Source organism: Prunus dulcis, chromosome 1 (genome assembly GCF_902201215.1).
Source record: "Prunus dulcis chromosome 1, ALMONDv2, whole genome shotgun sequence".
NCBI lineage: Eukaryota > Viridiplantae > Streptophyta > Magnoliopsida > Rosales > Rosaceae > Prunus > Prunus dulcis.
In genome coordinates this window covers 26,490,249-26,515,852 of record NC_047650.1, presented here as the reverse complement: position 1 = coordinate 26,515,852, position 25,604 = coordinate 26,490,249, and the positions used below count along the sequence as shown (strand labels likewise).

At 38.0% G+C, this 25,604-nt stretch overlaps 3 protein-coding genes across 3 annotated transcripts; 2 read left to right on the top strand and 1 right to left on the bottom strand.

Moving 5' to 3' along the window:
* Positions 1 to 7,195: 7,195 nt before the first annotated feature.
* Positions 7,196 to 12,189, bottom strand: LOC117616150 (receptor-like protein 4). The gene is made up of 9 exons (XM_034345375.1): positions 11,864 to 12,189; positions 10,688 to 11,740; positions 10,461 to 10,611; positions 10,274 to 10,345; positions 10,116 to 10,184; positions 9,334 to 9,402; positions 8,847 to 8,924; positions 8,083 to 8,291; positions 7,196 to 7,844 (listed from the first exon to the last, which is right to left on the bottom strand). Exons 1-9 carry the CDS (start codon positions 11,937 to 11,939, stop codon positions 7,741 to 7,743), a joined length of 1,881 nt encoding a protein of 626 aa, XP_034201266.1. The 5' UTR covers positions 11,940 to 12,189; the 3' UTR covers positions 7,196 to 7,740.
* Positions 12,190 to 16,996: 4,807 nt separating this feature from the next.
* Positions 16,997 to 18,855, top strand: LOC117626279 (probable galacturonosyltransferase-like 3). The gene has a single exon (XM_034357953.1). It carries the CDS (start codon positions 17,254 to 17,256, stop codon positions 18,319 to 18,321), a length of 1,068 nt encoding a protein of 355 aa, XP_034213844.1. The 5' UTR covers positions 16,997 to 17,253; the 3' UTR covers positions 18,322 to 18,855.
* An 858-nt stretch (positions 18,856 to 19,713) lies between these two features.
* On the top strand, positions 19,714 to 23,554 carry LOC117626269 (serine/threonine-protein kinase STN7, chloroplastic). Its single transcript, XM_034357944.1, has 10 exons — positions 19,714 to 20,312; positions 20,397 to 20,486; positions 20,795 to 20,917; positions 21,067 to 21,165; positions 21,531 to 21,699; positions 21,806 to 21,899; positions 22,400 to 22,493; positions 22,580 to 22,636; positions 22,787 to 23,200; positions 23,289 to 23,554. The coding sequence occupies exons 1-10, from the start codon at positions 19,863 to 19,865 to the stop codon at positions 23,454 to 23,456; spliced, it is 1,758 nt and encodes a 585-aa protein (XP_034213835.1). The 5' UTR covers positions 19,714 to 19,862; the 3' UTR covers positions 23,457 to 23,554.
* Positions 23,555 to 25,604: the final 2,050 nt, after the last annotated feature.

The following is a 25,604-nucleotide window of genomic DNA, read 5'->3' as shown; positions in this document are numbered from 1 at the left end:
AGTGGGCCTAACAATTACGTGTTTTAAATTATAGGTGACGGTGAGGGTGTTGAGGATTTGATTTCAATTGCATCCAGATATATTTTTTTTCTAATATTATTTTTAAAAATAGGTTTTGTGTACGGACGAGTCCTCGGTCTTCTGAGGGCCCACATGCAAGTTGATCTTCAAAACCGAGCGCTGAAGACGGTGGGTCAGCCCCTTTTTTGGGCTTTGCCTCTGTGGACTTGTGGTTTCGGTTTTCTTACGTGGGTCCTGCTGCTGCTTCTTTCAGATTCCACTCTAATTTTTTAATTCTAATAATACGATGGATTTACGTGTAATTAACCTTTTTCTTTTCTTTTAATATAATTCAGTTTGGTCCCTATTTTCTAACTTTGATTTTCAGAAAACAGCGGACGTACGGTATTATTGTATACTGTATACGGAACCCGAGTCTTTCTGTTATCGCCACTCCTTACAAGTGGGAACTCAACAAACAAAATATGAACATAAATTGTTTGGTGTCATCATCTCCAATAAACTTGCTTGTACCACATAATATACACTTGTATAATTTAAATATACCAAAATAAACCCTAGTATTTGCGATTGATAATTATATATTTTTTCGCACGAACTAGGTTTAAGATTTCTGAGTAAATGATTTATTAATACTAATCTTTTTCATTCTGAAATTACATTGGTATGGTAGGGCCAAATATTTGCTTATCTAGAAGAAAGCATGTTGTTTTGCATTTTCCATTAATTTGCTGAGCGATTAGGTCATCCCTCATTAGAAAGATTGCCACATTGATTGGTTGTGTATGTCACGTCAGTTCCTTTCAAATCCAAGAAAATAAACATATGCATCAAAATATATATCCAAAGGCCGACACAAAATAAACAAATAGTGAAAAACGTGCATCACATATCTTCATCTTTTGTGATTTTTTTTTTTCCATAATTAGATGATTAAGAGTACAGTAGAGTTAAGTATATTATCTTCTTGGAATAATTTTTTGATCCCACCAACCAAGCTCTCTCCTCACTGGTCTGAATCTCTCTCTTCAAAACCTAATCTGATAACCCAAATGTTATATATATTTAGATCTCTGCAAATTCCTCTCTTTAATCATCATCTATCTCTTAAGTAAGATAGGTGGTTAGCCTCCTCACCATGCCATGCCTAAGCCTATCCTTTTCACCTCTGGATAAACGTTCGATTAATATTTAATCCTCAATTAATCCCCGATCAAATAAGACATTGTTCAGGTGCTTAACCTTTTCCACCTGTTTCTCAATAAACAAATTAAAAGCTGTGCAAAAGAATCAACTCTTTTCTATCAACCACGTGGCATGCGCTCTTATCGCAAATTTGCCAACATAAACGTTTATTTAATTGAAAATTACTATATATAGTGGGGCTGGTGACGGGGAACCTTTTTCACAAGTCACCAATCCCAATCTGGTTAGTGCATTCATATATTGATGATATCCAAAGCAAAAGCATGCGTTTATCTCTTTCTTATAGTTTATATTAATATAATAATTAAGGTAAAAAGTTTTTGCGATTATCTGTACAGATTTACATAATTAACGTTTTGCGTCGGCTGTTTCCAAGCCTCCTCTCCAGGGCATTTTCAATCGTTGATGACTGAGGATCACTATGCCAACACATTCCACGTCTCTACTTTATTTTTGTGAAGAAAATAAAATATGCGGGAATATTTTTGATTTGGATGCTTGAAGAGAATAAAATTGAAGGGAACTTTTAAAACGGCCAATAGAAACATTATGACAAAGATAAGCTTATACATAACACTTAGAAGCTTGACTTTTATTTTAATTTTCACACAGCTTTATGGTTTTTCAGGTAGTGATGAATCTGATGATCTCATCTTGTGCGGTTTTATAATGGAAAAAAAGTCGACATGCCGAGAGGAATTTGGTGATGTTTGTTTTTGATTGGTTGGAAGAGGATAAAAAGGATTTGTATTGTGTCATCAGCTTTTCTTTTTCGGTCATGGAAAGATTCATTATACACTTCAAGTAAGTATACAAATAGAGATATATAGTACATTTAAGGCAACAACAAGTTACAATAATGCAATCAATATTCCAAATTAATTTAATACCATACTGGACCCAAATGGGACTGGTATGATTTGGTATCAATGTTGATACCGTAAAATATCCTGCAAAAATTTAGAAATTTTGCCATTTTTATAAATCAAGCCTGATACAAAATTTACAAACAATCAAGATTCAAGAGTCTTGTTTAAGACCTGCCAAATTATATGATACATTGAATACATTCACATTGGCTTTCACAAATCAAGCCTAATACAAGAAAACAAACAATCAAGTCTTGATTCAATACCAACCAAGAATACGAGCTTCGACCCCTGATTTTTCTACACAAAAACTCAAAGAGACTTTGGGGCTTTCATTTTCCACCGATTTTATACACTTCGGAGAGAGAGAGAGAGAGAGAGAGAGAGAGAAGAATAGAGGGAAGGAAATGAGAAGAGAAGGGAGACGGAGGAAACAAAGTTGGAAGAGTCGAAATATTCGTGGGAGAGGAGGAATTTGAAATTGGGGTTTATTATTTACCTGGTATTGTTCGGTACGGTATGGCACCAAATGTGATCACAAATTTGGAATCGGTGTCGTGCCAAACAGTAACGGGATGACACGGTATCATCCCATTTACACTTCAACACTAAATGGGATGGCACAAGATTGACACGATTTCGGGACAATTTCGGTATTCCGATTTTGATGCCCCACTCTACTGAATACAAAGAAGTAAGTTCATTGTCCTAACCAACTTGCATGAAAGAATGGCATAACATGTCAATTTTTATCTCATATTTTCAGTCACTAATGGTGCATTAGTGTCCTTAATTAACACATGAAAATACAAAATAATGCAAAACTCATCAAGGGGAGGTGTTTTAAGAGTGACATTATTGACAAGGCTTGCCAGTTGCCAGATGCAAGGTGGAGCTGGACCACTGGTCCCCAAGAACAGGTGAAAACCCCGGGCCTATTTTATTTTTGGCAATTTGCACCAGTTGTGCGAAAAGAAACGCGGAAGTAAATATTTTCTTCAATTAAAAAAAGAAAAAGAAAAAAGAAATGGTTATGGGACAAACATGGGGAAAATGATATTTCCAAATATTAATTTTCTTGGGGGGTGGAATTTTTCCGCCACGTCAAGAACACGCATTATTTGCTTTGCCATTTGTTGTTTGTTTCTTATCGTCCAACTTGTTTCTTTCCATCTGTTGTCTGTTCACACGCAAGCAACACTCCACCCACAAATACAAAGAATATAATAATATAACTAGGGGCCAATTAAAATTAATTATCACAACATTAGAGAAAAAAAGGAAATAACTAAAACCGAGTGATATCATGAGATCCTTGACCGTTGCCCGATCCTCTACCGACGTGGACAATGACCCACCCCTTTCGGGTCAAAACCACGTGATCGTATATCACCACTCAAACCCTACTTCGTACTGAGACTGTGTAATGTATTAATCCATTGCAAAGTTTTTAACTTAAATTTGATGTGGTTTAGATCTGTTGACTAAAATAGTAAATTTGAGAATATGTTATTTGAAAATTATAAGCGAGAATTATATGTTACTTAACGAACACGACTAAACATAATTCCTGACTTAGTTAATTAGTAGTTTATCTTTTATAAACTAGTCTTAGGGCATTAAAATTCAAACTAAGAGTGAGGTTAATTAGCATCAAAACCGGAAGAGAGAGATTAAATAAAACACTGCAGGAAATCAACGCATAAGTCCAGCTAAACCCTAGTGAGAAAAAATGGAAGTTGGTCAAAGAAGCTTATATATATATATACACATTGGAGTGTAGAAGATTCTATATAAATTGGTTTTGAAGTAAACGAAACGAAAATGATAAGTAGGCAAGTAGGCAGCCACATTGTTTGCAAGCGAGGACCAATAATGAGGTTTACATTAGGTGAGCAACTAGGCTGTAAAGAAGTAGGGTCATATCATATGTAACTAGAAGTTGCTTTTGTTGACTCAAACAAAAGCAAATACAATACAACCATTGGTCCTTGGGTTTGGGCCCCACTGTCCCCTGTGTGCCACATAACTCATCCCATTGGCTGAGAGGCCATGCCTCACAAAGTCTTCCTTGACAGTGTTCTTTCCATACCCACACTTCACACCAGTCACATTGCTAGACCTAGAGAGATAGTGTAGAAAAAAATAATAACTGAGAATATTATTCGCTTCTAGATACACCTGCACTGTTTCAAGTCTTTTGACCCACAAATTGAAGCAATGGGGTCTCACTGATTTTGACTTGATCAACTGAATTTGAATGATATTTTGGGCTTTTTGGCTTTTTTTCTTTCTTTCTTCATGCTTTAATGATTGTCCGCTCTCAAATTCTCTCAATCACAGAATCATTTGCATTTAAATGTCGACTTAATATAGTTTTATTTTGACATGATGGATTCTTTATATTAATTATGCGTGAATTGGCCGTCAATCGTAAACGTGTATTACATGCGTGACTTACTTATCTCTAACAAAACTCTCAAGAGTTTCTATTCATATTCCGACTAAACCCCTTGTATTGCAAGAGGAAAAAGAAAAATGAAGAACATATTTTCTTAGGGTTAAATCAGCAACTAACGACACTTAGATGGAAAATATAACAACAGTGAGGCAAAGCTTTCCCCAAATGCAAGTGGGTCCCAGTATATTATTAGTAATGGACTAATGTGAGGTTATTTATGTTGCCGACATGGCACGCATGAAGTTAAGCCTCATAGTCAAATTAAGCCTTGCCACTTGGGTTGGGGTTTGTGGTTGGCTGGCTACCAATTTCCATTTGCCAAAATATATGGCAACAAAACAAAACAAAACAAATAGGAAGCGATTCTGATTGTGTTTTGTTTTCTTCTGTTGCAGATAAGCATTTACCTTTCTCACTCAATGCAACGTCATCACCCCCCCCCCCATGCCATGCCACCACTACCTGCCAATATTTTTATTTTTATAATTTATAAACACACACTTGCCAAATTATGTGGGTGGATGAGTGAGATGAGACAGTAACCAAGTCATTAAGAAAATATAATACACAAAATACGAGGTCAAGCAAGCAAGTCAACAAGTCGTATGCCAAACTATTTTCTTAATTTCGTGGATTACTAATTAAGGGAACACTAATTACTGTTTTGAATTGGAAGTTAAGGTATGTGGTGAATCGGTCTAATCAGGGGGTTAACCAGTGGAGTAAAACTCATCTTAAAATATCATGGAATTTTAAATAGATTTTTTCTTTCTTTCTTTCGTTCATTCATTGTAATTTGTAATTGGGAATTAATAATTAATTCACAAGGGTTTACTTTGGTTTTGAATTAATAATCGAATTTAAATGTCTAATTAATAAATTTATTAATTCACAGTCAAAAGATAATATCTGACTCTGATCCAGAAGGGTGCTTGGACGTGGAAATATCACACTCAAAAACAACAAGAATAAAGAAAATAATAATGCAAAACCAAAAACCAATTCAAGTCTTTAATTTAAGTTGTACGTCTCAAAGTCGTCGCCAAACCTTGTATAAAAAGGAGAGTCAACTCAAACTTGGGGTTTCATTTGATGAATTTGTTTGTTTTGATGGTATGTTGTCCAAAGTCAAAAGCTCAACGCAGCTCTCTTCTTCTCTACTTTAATACTTATTCTTGGGAATTTGTAAACCATACATTTTGTTAGGTTGATGCCACCACCACCACCGCCACCACCATCCCATTTGATCATTTTTTTTCAATCAAACCTGACCTGACCAAGTTGGGCCACTTGATCTCTCTCTCTCTCTCTCTCTCTCTCTCTCTCTCTCTCCCTCCCTCCCAAGTCTGCTTGTTGACAAAGTCGTAGGCTGCAAATTGCAAACCCTACTAATTAAAGATAAGTGAAGTGCAAATAATTAACACATGGTTAGTGTTGCTTGATAGAGAAACTTGGGTTTTCTCACTTCATTCTGATGAATTGAATTGGCCTAATCAGATATTAAGTGATAAGTGTTTGCTTAACCATCAAACTGATCGTGGCGCAATTAACCATAATCAAAGTCATTTGGTCTTATTAGTACTTGAATAGTTGTATTAATTAATGATTGGAAATTGAGATTATTTGAAGACATGACATGATGATGCATCATATTCTTTTGAACAAGCAGAGAAGCAGTCCAAGAAGCAAAGACCCATGACTCAAAGTCCGCTCAAACTGAAAGAGACAGGCCAACGTGGATTATTGTTGATAAGCATAATTTAAGGACTGCATGCAATGTTTAAGGACTTGTTTAATAGCAATTAATCCTATCCCAGCGAGTTGATAATCGTGATCAGCTCAATTAATTAACTTTAATTTTTGACAATTTGCAACAAGTCATGTGTGAAAGCATGAGAGATTCCTTTTTATTCAAACACTATAGGTCTCTGGATGAGAAGATAAATATCATTTGTGTTAGTTTTGGTTGCTGGTTTTGCTGCTATTCTAAATCAAAGTCTAAAGAAATATCCATTCAAATTTGGAACGTTGACATGAAGAATGAGCTAGCTGTAGAGAGAGATGAGATCAGGTCATGTGGTCCTTGTTTTACAGCGCCCGGGTCTCTCTCTCTCTTCCAAACGGGCTGCCTAATTTGTAATTTGCAAGTTTTAATTTGTGGTTTCCAGTGATGAAATGATGACTTTTGCAATATCTTTGTCAAAATGGCAGCTAATCTAATCTCACACTTTGGGAGGTCATCAGGTTAAGAATTCCATTACCTGCTGCTTTGTATGTTGATTAAAAATATATGATTGGATACTTATTTTTTTCAATTTTATAAATTATTATAATGATTAAATTTTATTTATTTATAACTTTTTCTACCAAACACAGGTGAAAATTCTATCACGCTAAGCAACAATATTTTATGTCCCTAATAAACAAAAATAGTTGAGCTCTTACTTTCTCATTATTAGGCGCACATGAAAACTTTTTCCTCCCGTGGATAATTGGATTGGAACTGTACTAGAGGAAAATCCACCATAAGACACTGCTAATTGTATCAAGGTTGAAACTCAGTTCACAACCGCAGCAGATAATAACAAACGGTAGAAAAGCGCATCTTAGTGAAAAATAAGAAAAAAGGAAGACTATATTTTCAGGTGTTTACCTCAATTATTCATCAGAAAGAACAAGCATGCCAGTTGCTTAAATCAGCGTTATGAAAATCCACTACAAAAATTACACATTTCTGCAGGCAAATACTAATCTGACTAAAGATCAGTCAGTGCATGTAGATTTAGTGTGGGAGGGGAAAATTAGACCAGAAATCAGTAACAATGAAACAGCGACCAGTTGGTAGAATTGTGAGTTCCATTTCATGCACTCAACTATAAATTTACATCAATATATCCAACAAATGCTGAGACTTTGGTATAAGATGGCTGGGGCCTTATGCATTTCGTTTCGTCAGTCAAAATTTTTGATCCATCGTATTCTGCGGACTGGCTTCGGGAAGACTTCATGCCTGAACAATTGTTCCAAAATGCAAATACCATGAAGCCGACTTCAGAAGCAGGGGTGCTGCTGTCCACATCATAATCGAGAACTTTGTACAAAACACTATCAAGTTCCTCATTGTACGTCTTCTTGGTAAGTGAGTGTTAAGTTTGCTACTTTCTTCTTCGAGAAAACACTTCGTTACCGGGGAGTAAAAGGTGTTAATGCCTTGGCATGTTGGCTCTCCATTTCAAGAAGCATCAAGGACTTCTGTCTCTGATATCTGTTTCTCTTAGCAGCAAATGCTGGAAGAAAAGCCATTAATTTAAAGAAAAACGAAACAAAAGAAAGAACCTGTCAGTAGAAGAATTTCAAAAAATTAAAGCATTATATCCAACTATCTGATTAGCCAATAATGTCTAAGAATTCCCACACGAATAAAAAAGTATTTCTGGCTGTTACAAGGAAACCAAATGCTAAAATAGTTTAAGAATGCAACTAAATAACAAAATCTAAATAAGATTGAACTTATTTCATACTCACACATTAAGTCTTGAGGTAGGCCAAAGTCATAATCATTCCTACGCCTTCGGATGCAGATTATGTATAACACCAACAGCAGCAGACAGAAACCAAAAACACATGATACGGCTATTGCAATTTTACCCTTCTTAGATAAGCCACCATTTTCCCAAAATAGAGGGCAATCAGGCAAAGATGGTACCCCACATAAACCTTTGTTACCGTAGAGACTGTCAAAGAAACACAGTAGCTCATTGGTTAAACATGCAACAAAAACCTACATTCAAGATTAATCTTAACCAACAGAAATAAAGAAAGTAAATGCAACGCATGTGATAAACATTACTAGGTTCTTGCGAACTGATGTAACTCCTAGACAAGGTTTGTAACACAACTCATCATCCCTCTTTCAAGAAAGAGGTCTTTGGTTCATCTCCTAATAGATTACAAATCTGAACCCCCAAGGCCAGCCAACCCAATGGCCAACAAAATAAAATAGAATGGCCAGGCTATAGCCCATGTTTTGAAGTACAGCCACAGGAACCAAAAATGTTTGAATACCAATACCAAAAAATTTGGACACTATTCAGTGTCTTTTTCAAAATAATACAGCAGGTTTCATATAAGTTTACTGGTAAAACAATATATACATACATATTACATTTTAACCCTTACCAAACCAACAAGCATACACACAAGTATAGAGAGAACTTAGAGCTTCATCAAAATTTGAAATAATATGTCAAAAGGAGAAACTAATAATATAAAATTAAATTACGACATACTCAATAGATCCACCATGCACACCAATCGAATACAACTCCTCTGGTACTTGGCCTTCCAATAAGTTATTATTCATTAGCCTGTGAACAGAGAATGTGCATTAACAATATAGAAATATACACATGGAAAGCGTCGGGCTAATCCAGACAATGCTTCTTTCACATTGTTAGTTAATGGAAATTACCTACTTTATATATGAATGATAAAATATTAGTTTAAGTAAAAATTCCTATAAAACATCCGCAATAGACAAGGCTAGTAAGAAAGTATTGACACCTTTCCAAACTAATGCATTTGTCCCTCGCAGATTAACAAGAACTTACTGTGTGGAGTGTAGTGTGTTTTACTCAACAACATATATTTAACATACTTGGCTTGAGTGTTGGTAACATTTCAGTAGAAGAATGCCTATTGATTGCGAAAAGCACAATGGAACAAAGCTCCATTATCACCAAATGATGGACACAAATATACAAGGAAACTACTTACACAAGCTGAAGATTTGAAGTGGCTAAACTCTGTGGTATAGACCCGGAAAATTGATTGTCTGACAAATCCCTACAAAATAGCAGTGTACTAAAAATAAATAATAACTCAGAAGCACATAAACGACTAGAAAAATAAAAGCAAACATCAGAAAATGTTAGCATACGAAATTAACAGGCGTGCTATCACTCTGCAAAACTTAAATATAACAGAGTTTTTGTGAGAAAGGAAAAGGAGGAACTTTTCCAGAAAAGAGTTCAGCAGAAGATTTTGCAGGTTTGTTTATCACACTGAAGCTACCATGAAGAAGGCTAATAATAAATATACACATCGAAACTGATATGACAACCAAAACAAATATTATAATCTTCAAACAGATGCAACTCCTAAGTGAATTGATGACAGAGAAATGTTATTTAGAAGAAGAGTAAGAAAGGGGCCAAGAAAAATGCTTTTGAAGAAAGGATTCCAAACTGCTTGGTAAACTTGTTTCATCAGTGAAGCAGAAGAAAAACACAATCCTAGTTACCTCTTGAATTGTAAAATAGAAAAATAATGCATACGAACAATGGAATACAGTTTTTTCAAGTCACACAGGGCAGGGATATAAGAAAACAATAAAAGTAAGATTATGCTCAACTGAATCAAAATAGATGCTCAGCCAGGAGATGTTCCCTTAAGGAACAGTTTTCAGTTACACAAGAACATCAAAATAGAATTTATCTTTCACAACAAAGATCAATAAGTATTTCTACTGACATGGCAGCAACATGAGTGGGACTTACAGCGTGTTGAGAGATTTTTGGCCTAGACCAGATGGTAATGTGCCCCCCAAAGAATTAGAGCTTAAGTTCCTGTATATTTATATTTAAAAAACAGAAACAGTATAAGCTGAAGCTATAAAGGATATCCACCAAAAAGTAGTTTTGCAGTTGATACTTACAGGCTTGCCAAGTTTGACAAGAGACTAATCTGGTCACTGATAAACCCTTTCAAGCCTTGACTTCCAAGATCACTGAAATACGTGATATAATTACTTGAATGTGTAATGCATTGGCCAGTGATTTGCATCTGCGGGTTAAGGTTTGAAATTGAAAAGAAAACAAAGATTAAGAGAATATATTTCTTACATTCGAGATATGACGAGGGCAGTTTCATTCTTATTCAGATGGCATGTAACTCCCTCCCAAGCATCCCAATTCGTAGGAGCACAAGGATCACCATTCCACCCCATTCTATCAGGAATGCGAAGTGAATCCTTCAATGCTCTCATAGCAACCACTGCAAACCAATCATAATCCTTCAAGGCTTTTATCATTAATCAAACAATTAAATAATAAATTGGGATTAATTATACCTTGTTCTGGAACCGTCGCAACATCAGCCGGAACCAGAGCGTAGTTCTCAAGCCCACTGATCAACGCCGCACCCGCCACACTCTGAAGCTTCACGCTCAGCACAATGCTGCTCAAATTCTTGACAGTGTATCTCCATGAATAAGCCGCGAAGTTCCCGACCTCCTTGAATATGTCAATTCGATTAACATTCTTGCCATTGATGAGTATATCGAACACTCTCTGCCCCGACTTGGTCACGCTCGAATCGATCTCTGCGAAATGGAACCACAACAAGTAATCGAGCTTCGCGTCCACCTGCAATTCGTACACCAGTCCTTTGCCGTCGACCAACGTCGCCGTCTGGTACAATTTCATCGGGAAATAGTTAGGGCTCTGGTCCGTGTTGGCAATGGTGTTTCTTGTGGACAGCGATCGGACCGTGGAATCGTCGTCGGTGGATCGGACGTCCTTGTCGTTTTGCCAGGAGCGGCCGAAGAGATCGGTGTCGTTGCTGAAGCCGGGGCCGAACTGATCGGAGCCGCAGGTGAAGCGGCCGTAGTTGACGAGAACGTAGTTTTGGCCGATAGAAACGGCGTCGTAGGAGGCAGGGTCGACCCGGATGAGCTGGAGAGATCCGATGACGGGAGGGTCGGTGGCAATGCTGTAGAAGCAGACATCGGCCTCGGAGTCGGAGACGAATGCGAAGAGATCGGAGTAGGCGCCGGTGCGGGCGAGGTCCTCGGGCCAAGGGGAGCGCCAGGAAAAGACCAAAGTGCCCTCGACGGAGACGTCGAAGGAGGGGGAGTGGGACTTGCCGTCGTAGTTGTCGTAGACGGTGAAGGTGCGGATGTAGTAGCGGCCGGAGGGCAAATTGGGGATGATGTAGCAATTCTTCTTGCCGGCGGAGAGGGGGAAGTAGCGGAGGGTCTTCTCCTGGGGGTGGCGGAACTGGAGGGGCTCGGAGACGACCGAGGTGGCGCCGCCGGTGAAGAAGCGGTCGGAGAGCCACGCGGTGTTGAATGGGTCGACGGAGTCGGTGGGGCCACCGCAGTCTATGTGGTAGGAGAGTCCTCCTGTGAAAGAAAGAAGAAGTAGAGTTAGTGACAGTTACAGAGTTGGTTAAAGTAGTTGGTCAGAGAGAGAGAGAGAGAGAATGCGCGTAATGGTTGTGGAGTGTGGAGGGTGGAGGTTGTTACCGTAGGGATAAGGTGAGGCAGAGGAGGAGGAGGAGATGAAGAGAGAGAGGGACAGGAGGAAGAAGACGAGGCTCATTCTTTTCTTTTCTTTTTTTCTTTTTTCTGTTTTTTGGAGGGAGTGGGATGAGTGTTTAGGACATGACTGATTGACACTGATGAAATTGGAGGTAAAAAAAAAAAAAGAGAAAGAAAGAAGAAAAGGCGGAGATTGGAAGGCGAGATTAGCGGGGAAGACGAATGAATAATAGCACAGAAGGAAAGTGAATGCTGGTCCAGATTTGGACTTGGGGTCGAGTGAGTCGACTTATTTCAGTAGTGGTGGTTCGGTAGTTAACGAATTAATTAATTAAATAGTACTGATTTGGGGAGTTAAATCAGGGATTGAGACTTAACGCAAACTTACCACTTACTTTACAGATATAAGATATTTTTAATTAATTAAAGAAGATTTGTTTGTTATTTTGGGTGAACAAACTTAAAATGGCCTTGCTGGTGTGATGCTGAGGAAGGAGGGTCTTAGTGGCTGTCCATAAATGGGAAAGGGTTTGTCAAATTTTGAAGTGATTAAAGTGTTTTTTTTTTTTTTTGGGTGTGGAAATATTAAATAAATAAAACGAAATGAAAAGGACCTTGTCACAGAGTAGAGCACAGCAGGCCTCACGTGAGAGAATAGTAGAGTATGATGATCGGAAATTGGGAAGCCGGAAACCCAAAATTCGGAAATTGCACAGTGTAGGAGGAGGAGGATGGCCATGGCTCTCTCCTCATCCGGGTTCAGTCTTGCACTGAAACCGATGGAATGAGGTGGGACCCAACACAAACCAGACGATTGTCGAAAGCCCCAATGTACATTGGACTACGTCTGCATCTTCCATTAAGATATACAGTGGCTTTCTTTTTCTTAGGCGGGCAGCCATGCAAGCCAACACAACATTATACAAGCCTTTTTCCTTTTTCCCTTCTGTTTTTTCGCGCGTTCCTACTACCAGACGAAATTTCCCTTGCAACTTGCAATAGCACTTAAAGATGGGACAAAACCCACATTGCTTCATTATATTTATTAATTAAAACGAAATTAATTACAAATTATCATTATTAATTTTGATTTGAAGGGCATAAATAAATTCGGACAGTCACCCAACCCAACCGCCGCCCTCAGCTCTGCTACACACTCAACTGATATTAATATGCTTAATTATTCCACTAATTAACAGGCCTGTCTCTTCTAAACCAATCCACCGTGTTATTTAAAATAATTACTTGTGCCTTGTTTGCTAGTTGTTGCCCTGTATTTATGGATGCTTGGAGTTGTGTTGAACTCTCTGTGTATCCGTGACCTATGGTTTGTTGTTTTCTGCAATTAAAAACATTAGAGACAAATAATTCTATCGTGCCCAAATATAGCGACAAATCACTGTTATGTCATCGACTTACCTCTTGTTTAATATTCTTCATTTCAAAACATAGTAAAACGCTTTCTGTAGTAAAGAATGTCTTTGTTTTCTTTTAAATGATAATATTATAATTATGTAAGGTAAATCAATCATCCAAATTGTGTAATTTTAAGGTTTTCTTTCAAAGATTATTTATACAAAAAACCGTATTAATCGGACATTGTTTGGTCATTTAACTATCCCACATTCTCATTTAGTGTTATGTAATGAAGTGCATTTTCTTTTGCATATTATAGATTTTCAAATAACTTTTTATTCATATGATTTTTGGCATGAATAACTCTTAATGAATAGCAAATATGGACTTAATTAAGTTGATTATAGTGGATGTGTTCTTCAATCGGCACCCGAATTCGAATTATCCCTTCTGTTGTTTAGAGTACATTAAAGCAAAATATCGTTTGTATATAAAGTACATATATTTTGTGGGGGAATTTTTGAAAAGTGAGGATTGCCTCCCCAACCTTATTCTAGATTTGTCGCATTCCATGAGTTCCATCTTTTCCGCCACAATTCCGCTTTCAAATTGTCTCGTATTGTACATACCTTCAGCTATATGCAATGATTCTATCTGTGTGTGTGCTTTTGTGGGCTACTTGTATATCCCACCAAACCAAACTAAGTGGGCTGAGGGGCGGGTTTAAAACTGAGTGGGCTGTCAGTCTGACTTTGGGTAGTGTGGGTGGGTGGGTTGAGTATTTGATTTTGAGATGAGTTATGATCAAGGTCTATAATATCGAGAGTTTCGGAAATATCGGTGGTCTAAAAATACGGATATATCGATGGAAATATCGACAAAATATCGATATCGATAAAAATTGAATAAAAATCAAGAAAATTGTGAGAAAAACTTGAAATTTTTTATTGAAACTTTAGAGGATGTTTATTTAGTCAATTCTCTATTATTTTATCACAAAAAACTGGAATAAAATGCATGACATGGTGGGTTAGAGTGATTTAAGTTGATTATGTAGCGACCTGACAAACACCCTGTCTTTAGAAAATATGTAGTAATTAGTGAAAGAAAATTAAACACACCACAATTTTTTAGTTATATTAATTTACTACAATATATTGCATATGATAAGATATATGAGCTTGACAATATATATATATATATATGAGTAACTTACTACCACATAGAAAGAATTCCTATTAAAGTTAAAACTTAGTATCACATATAATGAACAATATTAAAACTCAATAGTGAATAATAATACAACTCCGTAATATATAACCACCAAAAAAAAAAAAAACCTCCATAATAAAATAATAAATAAAATTAAACATATGCCTAAATTTATCATTAGGAATTTTTTTTTTAAAATAAATAGAAATTTATCCTAGATAATATTAGCTTGCATAAATTTTTAAGGCCATATAAATATTACACGTCGTAACATTAAACATATACCTAAATTAAACATAATAAAATAATATTAGGGATTTTTTTTTTCTAAATGGAAATTTATCCTAGATAATATTAGCTTGCAAAACGTTTAAGACCATATAAATATTACACGTCGTAACATTGTTAACAAATTGATTCGCAGCCTGTTGGATAAGGCCCATTAGATGGATGGGAATAATATCGCGATATATTGCCCAAATAAAGCACGAACGAGTAGGAAATTATCGCCTCCGACATTATTGCGATAATATCGACGAAAATATCGATATATTGACGATAATTAAGTGGATATGGGCTAAAATATCGCCCATTCCAAAAAACGATAATATTTAAGACTGTGGTTATGATTAATAGGTTGGTTTGGTTCATGAAAAAGAAGGTTTGAAGATAGAAAATTAATTGCTTTTTCATGTTTGGTAAGTTCAAGCATGAAAAATTCTTTGCACATGAAAAAGTAAGAGGGAAAATGAAGTCATTCTCCCTTCATGTGTTTTGTTTTCCTTCTCATGGGAAAGTTTAGCAAAATAAGCCAACATTAAATACACATTTTTCATGATCATATTGTCTCCCATTAACAATTTAGAATTACAATATAATATTAAATGTGTTCTTTTTTTATTTCATTTCATATGGGTATAATTGAAATTTGTAAACCAATTTTGTTTTTCATTCATACACAAACCAAACATGTGAAATGAAATAAAATGTTATTTATCGGTTACTTTCACAAAATTACCAAACATGAAAAATGACATGGGAATTGATTTTCCCTTAAATCTTTTCCGTGAATCAAATAGAGTCTTAAGGTATCAAATAAAACTATCAATTCCTGCCTTTCGAATTGTGTTATGAGTGACACAATAATACAATAGGACATGTCAATTAAGAATTTAATATAATAAAAAAACCACAAATATAAAAGCATTTCTTAAAACAACAACTGTCCACATTTAACATGTTAAATCACGTCCCCATTAACATTATTTAATTAAACGTGACTCTCATGATAATACCTTTAACATCGACTTGTTATGTATGTTATAGCCAAGGCTTTCCAGTGGCACCAATCAATAACGAATGACTTTCAGAAATCAAAATTTCATGTAACACAAATACACAAACAGAACCATGGTGAGGTTTATATATGTATATATGGTCGTGACATTTTCATGACAAATTTTCATTAATTTAACGAATTGTTACATATGGCATAATAAATCAAAATTGGGGCAAATGAGAATCATCACATTCATATGACAACTGATGTGATGCAACAACAAATGAATCACTAATTTACGAGGTAGATAGTTATTGCCAATCTACGAAATTCTAATATTTGTTTTCTATGATATAGAATACAACAGGGGTGATGCTGCCAAATTGCCAATGGCCATTTAAATAATTAACACAACTACACAATTACTCAAACGTAAGCGAAACCACCGATGATATGCATTCTAGGTCTAGCTGCCAAGCCAGCTGGAATGGAATAATGGATCTTATTCCATGTGGCAGTTGGAGCAGCACAACACAGAACCCTCTTAATCGCTCATTTCCAGCTGTATATCATCCAGATCAAGATGGCAAAGCCAGTCTAGAGTTGCTTCTATCTATTTGGTCCCTCTTTTAATTTTATTTTTTATATATACAAAAATAGTCTTAAATTATATTTTAACTAAATTTAATATACGAAAAGAGAAATTCAATACAAGAGGTTAACTCATTGTCCTAATCTACTGGCAAAACCATCAACTCTATTATACGGTCTTCAATTTATAATGCAATGCGTGGCTTGATGGCTTTCCCATTTATCAAAATTATGCAACGGTCGAAATCAAATTCAAGTAGAATAGTAGCAGCAGAGTGCATTTGTAGCAAGTGTGCTTTAATCACTGAATCACGGGAGCTTCTTTAGCCTTTATTTTCATCCCTAATCTAATGTCGACATCCAAAAGCATTCAATTACATTTTACCATCCATCCATCGCTCCCTATAGAAAAGATACGGCACAAAAAAATCTTATCTTATTTGCTGCTAATTTCAGGCCACATTCCCTAACTTCAATTCTTAAACAACGCCGCGGCGGCGTCTTGTTACTCCAATCCTATATTAATTCATCCCAGTAATTCATTTGAACGAGACGACATGACGTCCACCGTACGGCCCATTTGATGCCTACCGTGAAAGCTTTAACCATCCACCACAAGATGGCCACACCTTTGTCCCCAACACAACTAACAAAACGACGCGTCTTTCCAGCCTGGCTTTTGCCTTTGCGCCACCCCCTCCCTCTCTCCTCATTCTATTCTCTGGAAAGAAATGAATGCAAAATCAATCAAAGTATCATCTCTCTCCTCTTTCAGACTCCATTTCCAGGGGCCCACAACACCAAAGCCCTACAAAATACCAAAATTACCCTCTCACTAAAACATCCCTTCTCTCCCCTCCAAGCCGCACCCCATTTCACACTTCATAGTCTAATATCTAATTCCCCTTCTCACTCCAATTCCCTACACCACCAGACCATGCCACCGGACCATGGTCTCCTCTATTTCCTCCTCATCGTCCTCGTCCTCACCGTCACCGTAAAATTTCCGGCGACATCTGCCGCCGTCGAGCTCCCGAAGTTTCGAGAAGCACCTGCATTTCGGAATGGACGAGGATGTCCCCGGACCGCATGGTCCTCACTGGACCAGCACTCCCACTACAATCCCTCCATCATCCACATCGCCATGACCTTGGACACCACCTACCTCCGCGGCTCCATCGCCGGCGTCTTCTCCGTCCTCCAGCACGCCACGTGCCCCGAGAACATCGTCTTCCACTTCATCGCCGCCTCGCACCACAATCGCCGACCTTCCGACCTCCTTCGCCACGTCATCACCTCCACCTTCCCCTACCTCACCTTCCACCTCTATCACTTCGACTCCAACCTGGTGAAAGGCAAGATCTCCTACTCTGTACGGCGCGCCCTCGACCAGCCCCTGAACTACGCGCGAATCTACCTCGCCGATCTTTTACCGTCGGGCGTCCGCCGCATCATCTACTTCGACTCCGATTTGATCGTCGTCGACGACGTGGAGAAGCTGTGGAGCATAAACCTCGGGAGGCGCGTGCTCGGCGCGCCGGAGTATTGCCACGCCAACTTCACCAACTACTTTACCCCGAAATTCTGGTCAAACGCGGCATTCGCGGCGTCGTTTAAGGGTCGGAGGGCGTGCTATTTCAACACGGGGGTGATGGTGATCGATCTGTGGAAATGGAGGGAGGGAAAGTACACGGAGAAGCTGGAGCACTGGATGAGGGTGCAGAAACGGTGTCGTATATACGAGCTGGGGTCGCTGCCTCCGTTTCTGTTGGTTTTCGCGGGTGACGTGGAGGGAGTGGAGCACAGGTGGAACCAGCACGGGCTTGGCGGTGACAACCTGGAGGGGCTGTGTAGGGACCTCCACCCTGGGCCCGTGAGCCTGCTGCATTGGAGCGGGAAGGGGAAACCGTGGTTGAGACTGGACTCGAAGCGGCCGTGTCCGTTGGATAGCTTGTGGGCCCCCTATGATCTGTACCGTCATTCGTCGTTGTTCTCTGATAGCTGAAGCCGCACCGTGATTCACGGAGGCTTGCGCTATGTCCGACGATCTCTGCTCTGCTGGCACGCGACGGGGGCGGTGCGGATAAATCCGACAATATGAATGTCCTTTTTGTCTGGGCTGGTTCAGGGCATTGGGATTTACAGCGGTTAAAGGGAAATTTGACTGGAAATGGCGGGGGTAGTGTTAGTGGACACGTGTTGAAGAAAAAGGAGTGGATTTTGATGAGGAAGGTGATAAATCGTCGGTGCGTGGTAAGAATTTGAAATATCTACGAAGGCCAAGTATGGTCTGGTAATTATGGTAGGTGAAGTGGAATGGCCCAATGGCCCAATGGCCCAATGGGTGGGTATTTGGTGAAGATTCGGAAATGAAAGATGCGCATTCTTTTTTGTTTTTTTCGTTTCTTTTGTGTGTGTAAAAGACTAAAAATAGATATTGTAGGTAGTGGAAGTGGAATGTATCAAAGGTGTTTACTACTTTTCACTTTTGGAGTACAATCATTGAAAAAGAAAAAAGAAAAAGTTTCTTCCCAACCTACCCACTCGTTTCTTTTACTGTAAATACGGGGGCGTTTTGGTTGTTAGGAATTTGTTAGAATAATGTTCGGTTTTGCAAATTAAAATTGGGTGATACATACTTGTGATAAAGAGGACTTATTATAAAAATGAGCAAACAACTCCTGTGTACGGAAGACATATATCATTCATAAGTTTCTTGTTTTGAATGGGATGTTGTGTACGGAAGACATAAATAATATAATATTATTAATCAATAATAGCAAAATGCAACTAAACATTTCTCGCTGCGATGGCATAATGGCAGCAACCAACCATGGTGCAGTGCAGTGCAGTAAAAATTGAGCCACCGACAGCTGGAGCCTGGAGTGGATGATAAATGCACTCACCTTCCAAGTTCCAATCGTCCCTCCCGTGCTCATTCAAGCCCATTGTCTAAAAGGCTACAAGGACAACAACCATCGTCAACAACTGACCACAGGCGCATTAATCTTAGATGCAAATTAATAATAACATAACAGAAAAGGAAAGCCCAGCAAAAGAAAACTATATGTTGTGGGCGTTTTTCTTCTTCTTCCCTTTTAAGTTTTTGTTCATGGGCTTCTAACTCTGAGCAGGCAAATGAAATGAGGCAGACTTTTTCTACGGTGGGCAAGTTCAAGTTGTGCCTTACTGCGTTGCATAGCAAAAGACAGTTCAAACATGGGTTTTGCTACTTTCCCCAAGCCCAATTAGTCTTGTCTTTTGTATTTTTCCATACACGATGCACATGAAGGTCCCACTCCAACTCTGTGGTGCATGTGTTGACGTGTCAATCTCTCATTTTTTGGTGAATTATTAGCCATCAATCCCATTGAACCATTTCCCTCCACAAAATAACGGTCACTGGAAAATAGGAGAAAAAAAGAAAACACCTTCGAAAGAGATAGAATCTAAGATTGAAAGACATTTTTGAAGTAAGCCAGCGACTATAGGTATCTGGATTTTCACCCATACAAGTTCTGAAAGCCTCTTTCTCTCTGTACAGCCATGGCTGCTACTGTTGCAGCCGGTGGAGTTAGTATAGGAGTGGCCAAGCTCCACCCTCACAAATCAAAACCCACATCACCATTTCTGGGCAAGAAGCTTAGAATTAATAAACCCAGTTTCGAACCACATCCCAGTTCAAGATCAATAACTATCTCCAACCCGAAAACGTTGCTGGTTTTCGCCTCTGGCGGCGGCGAGTTGATCCATGCGGTTCAGGACCTCTTTTTGGGCGTGGGAGTGGGGCTTCCGTGTACAGTCATGGAGTGCGGTGATATCATATACAGAAGCACGCTTCCAAAGTCTAATGGCTTAACACTCACAGCCCCTGGTGCTATTTTGGCTCTGAGTGCCCTATCTTATCTATGGGCCACTCCTGGTGTGGCTCCTGGGTTCTTTGACATGTTTGTGCTTGCTTTTATTGAGAGGCTTTTTAGACCCACTTACAGGAAGGTTGGTTTTTGGCTGATTTTTGGTCTGATTTTGGATTTTATTTGTGAATCTCAAGTTTGTTTTGTGTTTGGTTTTGTGGGACAGGATGATTTTGTTTTGGGGAAAAAGTTGGGTGAAGGAGCTTTTGGAGTGGTTTACAAAGGTTCATTGGCTAATAAGAAGTCTTCTTCCAAGGTATCAAGTACTTAATTGAATTTCTTTACATAAATTTGTGATTTTACTTGGTCTTGTGAATGAATTAAATTTTGAACATATCAAATGGATTGAGTTCAAAAATTGAGTTATATGATTTCAACAAGTATTGCTTAATTTGCCTTTGCAGTCATTACTTCAATTTTGATTTGTGTCAAAAGTCTGGGTTTTGATAAGGAGCTCACTTGTATTGTCAAATGGGCAGTGTCTTCTCACATTGGAAGAAAGAAAAGAAAAGAAGAGTATGAGAATATGATATGCTAATATGTTATTTTTTTGGTTGACACTAGAAAGAAGGTGACTTTGTGTTGAAGAAGGCCACTGAATATGGTGCTGTGGAGATTTGGATGAATGAACGTGTGCGAAGGGCGTGTGCAAATAGTTGTGCTGCTTTTAAGTACGGATTTCTCGAGGTGTTGCTCTATAATGCCTACTAGTATCATATGATTTTAAGGGTATCATTATCTCTAAAGATCAAAAAAGAATTCTTTGATAGCTCATTCCATTGTACATTCTAGTTCAATCCCCATTATAAGAATTAATACCATGAATCTTGTTGCAGACTTCTTCAAAGAAAGGAGCTGAATATTGGCTTATATGGCAATTTGAAGGGGAAGCCACGCTGTATGATTTGATGCAAAGTAAAGACTTTCCCTATAATGTTGGTACTTTCTCTCATCAGCCTTTTGGTTGCCCTATAAATTGCCAGAATTAACCATTTTTGGTGTGAAACTGATGATTTCTTTGTCATAATTAACATCCTAGCAGGCTACTTTCAGTCTAGTTATTGATTATGACCAAAATTTAGATATTCTTTACCAACAGTATGCTACAAGCTTCCATGGTTCATCCATCATCTATGTTTAAACTGATCTTTGGTTCAAAAGGAAAATTTTGGAAAAATTAATGATAATGGGACTTGGCATGTGAATTGCTGGTTACATGTTGCTTCTTATTTTTACAGTAAATTTTGGTTTAATTCCATTCTACAACTGTTAACTTCACTGATGGTCACATAAAATTCAGGTAGAAACCATGATTCTTGGAAAGGTCCAGGACTTGCCAAAGGGTTTGGAAAGGGAAAATAGGATCATTCAAACAATTATGAGACAACTGTTATTTGCGTTAGATGGTCTTCACTCAACAGGGATTGTACATAGGGATATAAAACCACAGAATGTTATTTTCTCCGAAGGTAATAATACTGATGGCATGCTGTATTTGAGTCAATGGAGGAACTGGAAAAGTTCAATTATTCTCAGAGTTTAAACATTTCCTATTGCTATTTTAACAATGAGCAGGCTCTCGAACATTCAAGATCATTGATCTTGGAGCTGCAGCAGATTTGCGAGTTGGCATCAACTATATTCCAAAGGAGTTTCTTTTGGATCCAAGGTAAACCTCTACTTGGAGAAGACAATGAATGATGAGTTTCAATTTCTACTTTACATCTATGGACGAAAGAAATAAATTTTCAGCACTAATATAGTTAATGTCGTCTAGAGGGATACCTTAAAATAGTATCAGTTTCGTCAGGCTAATGCACCTTGAAATGATCCTAAGTACTAATAAAACAGAAACACCCACAGTTTAATTTGATTTGCAAAAAATTACCCAGATGGAGGCCAGGGCAAAAAATATTTTTAAAAAGTTTCAGCAAAAAGCCTGCAGTTTGTGAAGTTTGTAATACATGAGACTTGTATGATAATCGAATATATGATATTTGATTTCTGAAAGAATGCTAGCTGAATCATCAGTCTTAAAAGGGTATCCTTCTGATTTACATATTTTTAGTAATACCTAGGTTCAGTTTTCTTATAGCATCTCACTCAAATTGATGTACTGTTCTCCTATCAGAAGGCATTCATGATGTCTTTGGATCCTTCCCTTTTCAGATATGCTGCACCAGAGCAATACATCATGAGCACACAAACGCCATCCGCTCCCTCTGCTCCAGTGGCAACAGCACTTTCCCCAGTTCTATGGCAGGTGGAATATTAACTGTGAATTTGGTTTTGATTATAGCTAGCTTACTTTCTCAGGCAGCTGACTGCTTTAATGGTTTTTGAAAACAGATGAATTTGCCTGATAGATTTGATATCTACAGTGCCGGGCTCATATTCCTACAAATGGTGAGTGACAAAAATTGCTAGGTAGCTATAGTTGTTATACTAACTAATTGACTGATACTCATTCAACTTCTTATTATCACACACGTTCAGTTTCATGTTTATAAATATGGGGGTTTTGAAGGGTTCATACTGCTAGTCTTCTTCCTGTAGGCATTCCCAGGATTACGGAGTGACAACAGCCTAATTCAATTCAACCGTCAACTAAAAAGGTGTGATTATGACTTGGTTGCATGGAGGAAAAGCGCCGAGCCTCGTGCTAGCACCGAACTACGAAGAGGTTTTGAGCTGTTGGATTTGGATGGTGGAATTGGATGGGAACTCTTGACATCAATGGTTCGATACAAAGCAAGACAAAGAATCAGTGCAAAAACAGCTTTAGCATATCCTTACTTTGACAAGGAAGGCCTGTTGGCTCTGTCCTTGATGCAGAATATGAGGCTGCAACTGTTTCGATATACACAACAAGATTATGGGGAGGCTGCCAAATGGATTATTCGGCTAATGGCAAGATCCGGAACCCAGCAGGATGGAGGCTTCACAGAAGCTCAGCTCCAGGATCTCAGAGTTTGTACCTGAACTAAGTTCAGAAATCAGTAAACCGTATTCTTTTCAGGATTTGATGCACAGTGATCTTCATTTCTATATTGTGCAGGAAATGGAGCCTAATAAGAAGAAGGCAAGTGCTGCAAGAAGAAATGCTCTTGCTTCAGCTCTTTGGCTCCAGAGGAAGATTGTAAGAACATTGAATGAGAGCATGGATGAGCTTAACCAACGTAGGAAGAGTCTCTGGTGGAGCAGGTGGATTCCCAGAGAGGATTGAAGTTCGTGAAGATACCTTTTTTTTCCCCCTTTTGTAAATGTTGTGTAGCAGTCTCAACTGACCAACTTGGTGATATAGAATTATGTTTAAACGTGACAGAAAGTAGCTGGAATCTAATAGAAACAAACCTCGAATACTGGTTCCTCCCAGAAAGAAAATCCCATATATTTTGAGCACACGTGCAAGGACTTAGAATATGGATTATAAATCTTATGACACAGTCCTCCATGAACTGCAACTACAAGCAAGCATTCTCAGTCCTACTTGACCAAAAGAATAAAAATATTCTGAGTCTTTCAATATCCAGGCTGTGTGAGCCTGTGATACACTTGAACTAGGCAACATGATTATTCTGCTCGTGTTCTTGCCTTTTTACCTTCTTTCTCTGCCAATGCCTTCCTTTAACTTGAATATAGGATCAAGTTTTAAACATTAATAAGTAACTTATTCCCAATTTTTACCCTAAATTGTTGTCATTTTATTTATAGCAAATGGACTTGACAAACCTAATACTCGTAGTTGGACTCTGGGATGGATCGACGGTTCCGCCTCTAGTGTGATTTGGAGTTGGTCATTTAAACAAGCAATCTCACCCGTCCACCGACAGCAAAACCAGTTGACCAAAACCCAGTTGGCCGAGTTGGGCTTCTTCCTTTGTGTTTCATAGATTTTTCTTTTTCATTTTTTTGTTTGCAGAATTCCCCATTTCGTCAAAGGTTGCTACACTACGTAATTATATGATTATCTTAACCAGGAACCAGCCATGCAAATGACCATGCTGGCTATGTGGTCAACGAGCACGAACACAATAATTCACTAGGAAATTGAAGTGTACGGCAATTAAAAGCTGTAATTGACGCACATTAATTCAAGAACGTGGCTTAAAATTATTCAAATCAAAGCTTCCTTTAAAGAAAAGCCTGTCAAAATCCGATATGCATGTAAGAATACAACTGTAGTTGCCACTCAAGTCCGTACAATCCACAGATGTTTTTTCACATGTTCATGGTTGATGCTAGCTAAGCTTTTAGTTTATTGCCATTTTGAATTTGAATTTGAAATTGCAGAGGAAATGCTGTGGAAGGAAGCACAACACAACATGTTGCAGAAGGAAGGAATTGAATCCGAAGTTGCTTTTAATAGAAGCATCAAGAACAAATATAATTCAGGGCTTTAGAGATAAGGTTTAATATTATGTTACAGGCAATGACATTGTAAATCACGAGAACTTCACGTGCAACTCTGTCTGGCCTTCTTGTTCAGTACAACCAAGCCAGATTATTATTATTTTTTGTTCAAGTGCATTTGGAACAACAAACATAACATGAGACGCTTTGAATATAGTGCTCTCAGACTCAGAGATTAAGACTAATTAGCACCAATTTCTAGCTCTAATCTGGGTGTAATCTATGATTTGCCTGATTAGATATTGACAGCTTAAAATTGCTCAGAGAAAGAATAAAAAAAAAAGGAAAATTTTGCTTGTTGGAAGTTGGCCTCCAGAGAAAAAAAAGGGAGGAGCACGAGACAGAGCAAGTGGGTTGGTTTGCTTTGCTTCTGGTGAAGCATAAGGTACCTATAAATTAATCAATCACTTGGGTTTTCATGTCTTATATAATTGCTTCGCTTTGCTTGGGAAATCTTGGGCCTTTTGATCCACTGCAAAATGCAAATGGCTTCATCATCATAATATATTTTTTAGTTGCCCTTTCCATATATTCCCAGTGTCTCATTTAGCACACACAGACAACTTTGTCTTTCACATTGCCCACCAAATATTTCAGTCTCTGTTTAAAGTGCAAGCTCTGCAAATCTTACTCACTCATCTGCATGCCCTATTGCCTACTCTGCAAATAACATATATATATATATATATCATCATCATCATCATCATCATCATGATGAGATGAATCAGCAAATTCAACTTCTGGCCTTTATTCTGAAAGAACAAGCCAAGCAGAAAAAAATGTCCATGTTTTAAGAAACCCACTTCTCAACAAGCCTTGTTTATTACACAGTGAAAGTTTAATGACATCATCTTTGATAGAAACCTGGCAAAAATGACAATGAACTCTCATCATCTGCATTTCTTGTGTGCTCACTGGTCACCTAAAATATGCAATAATTGCCGGAGCATGGTACAGGGAA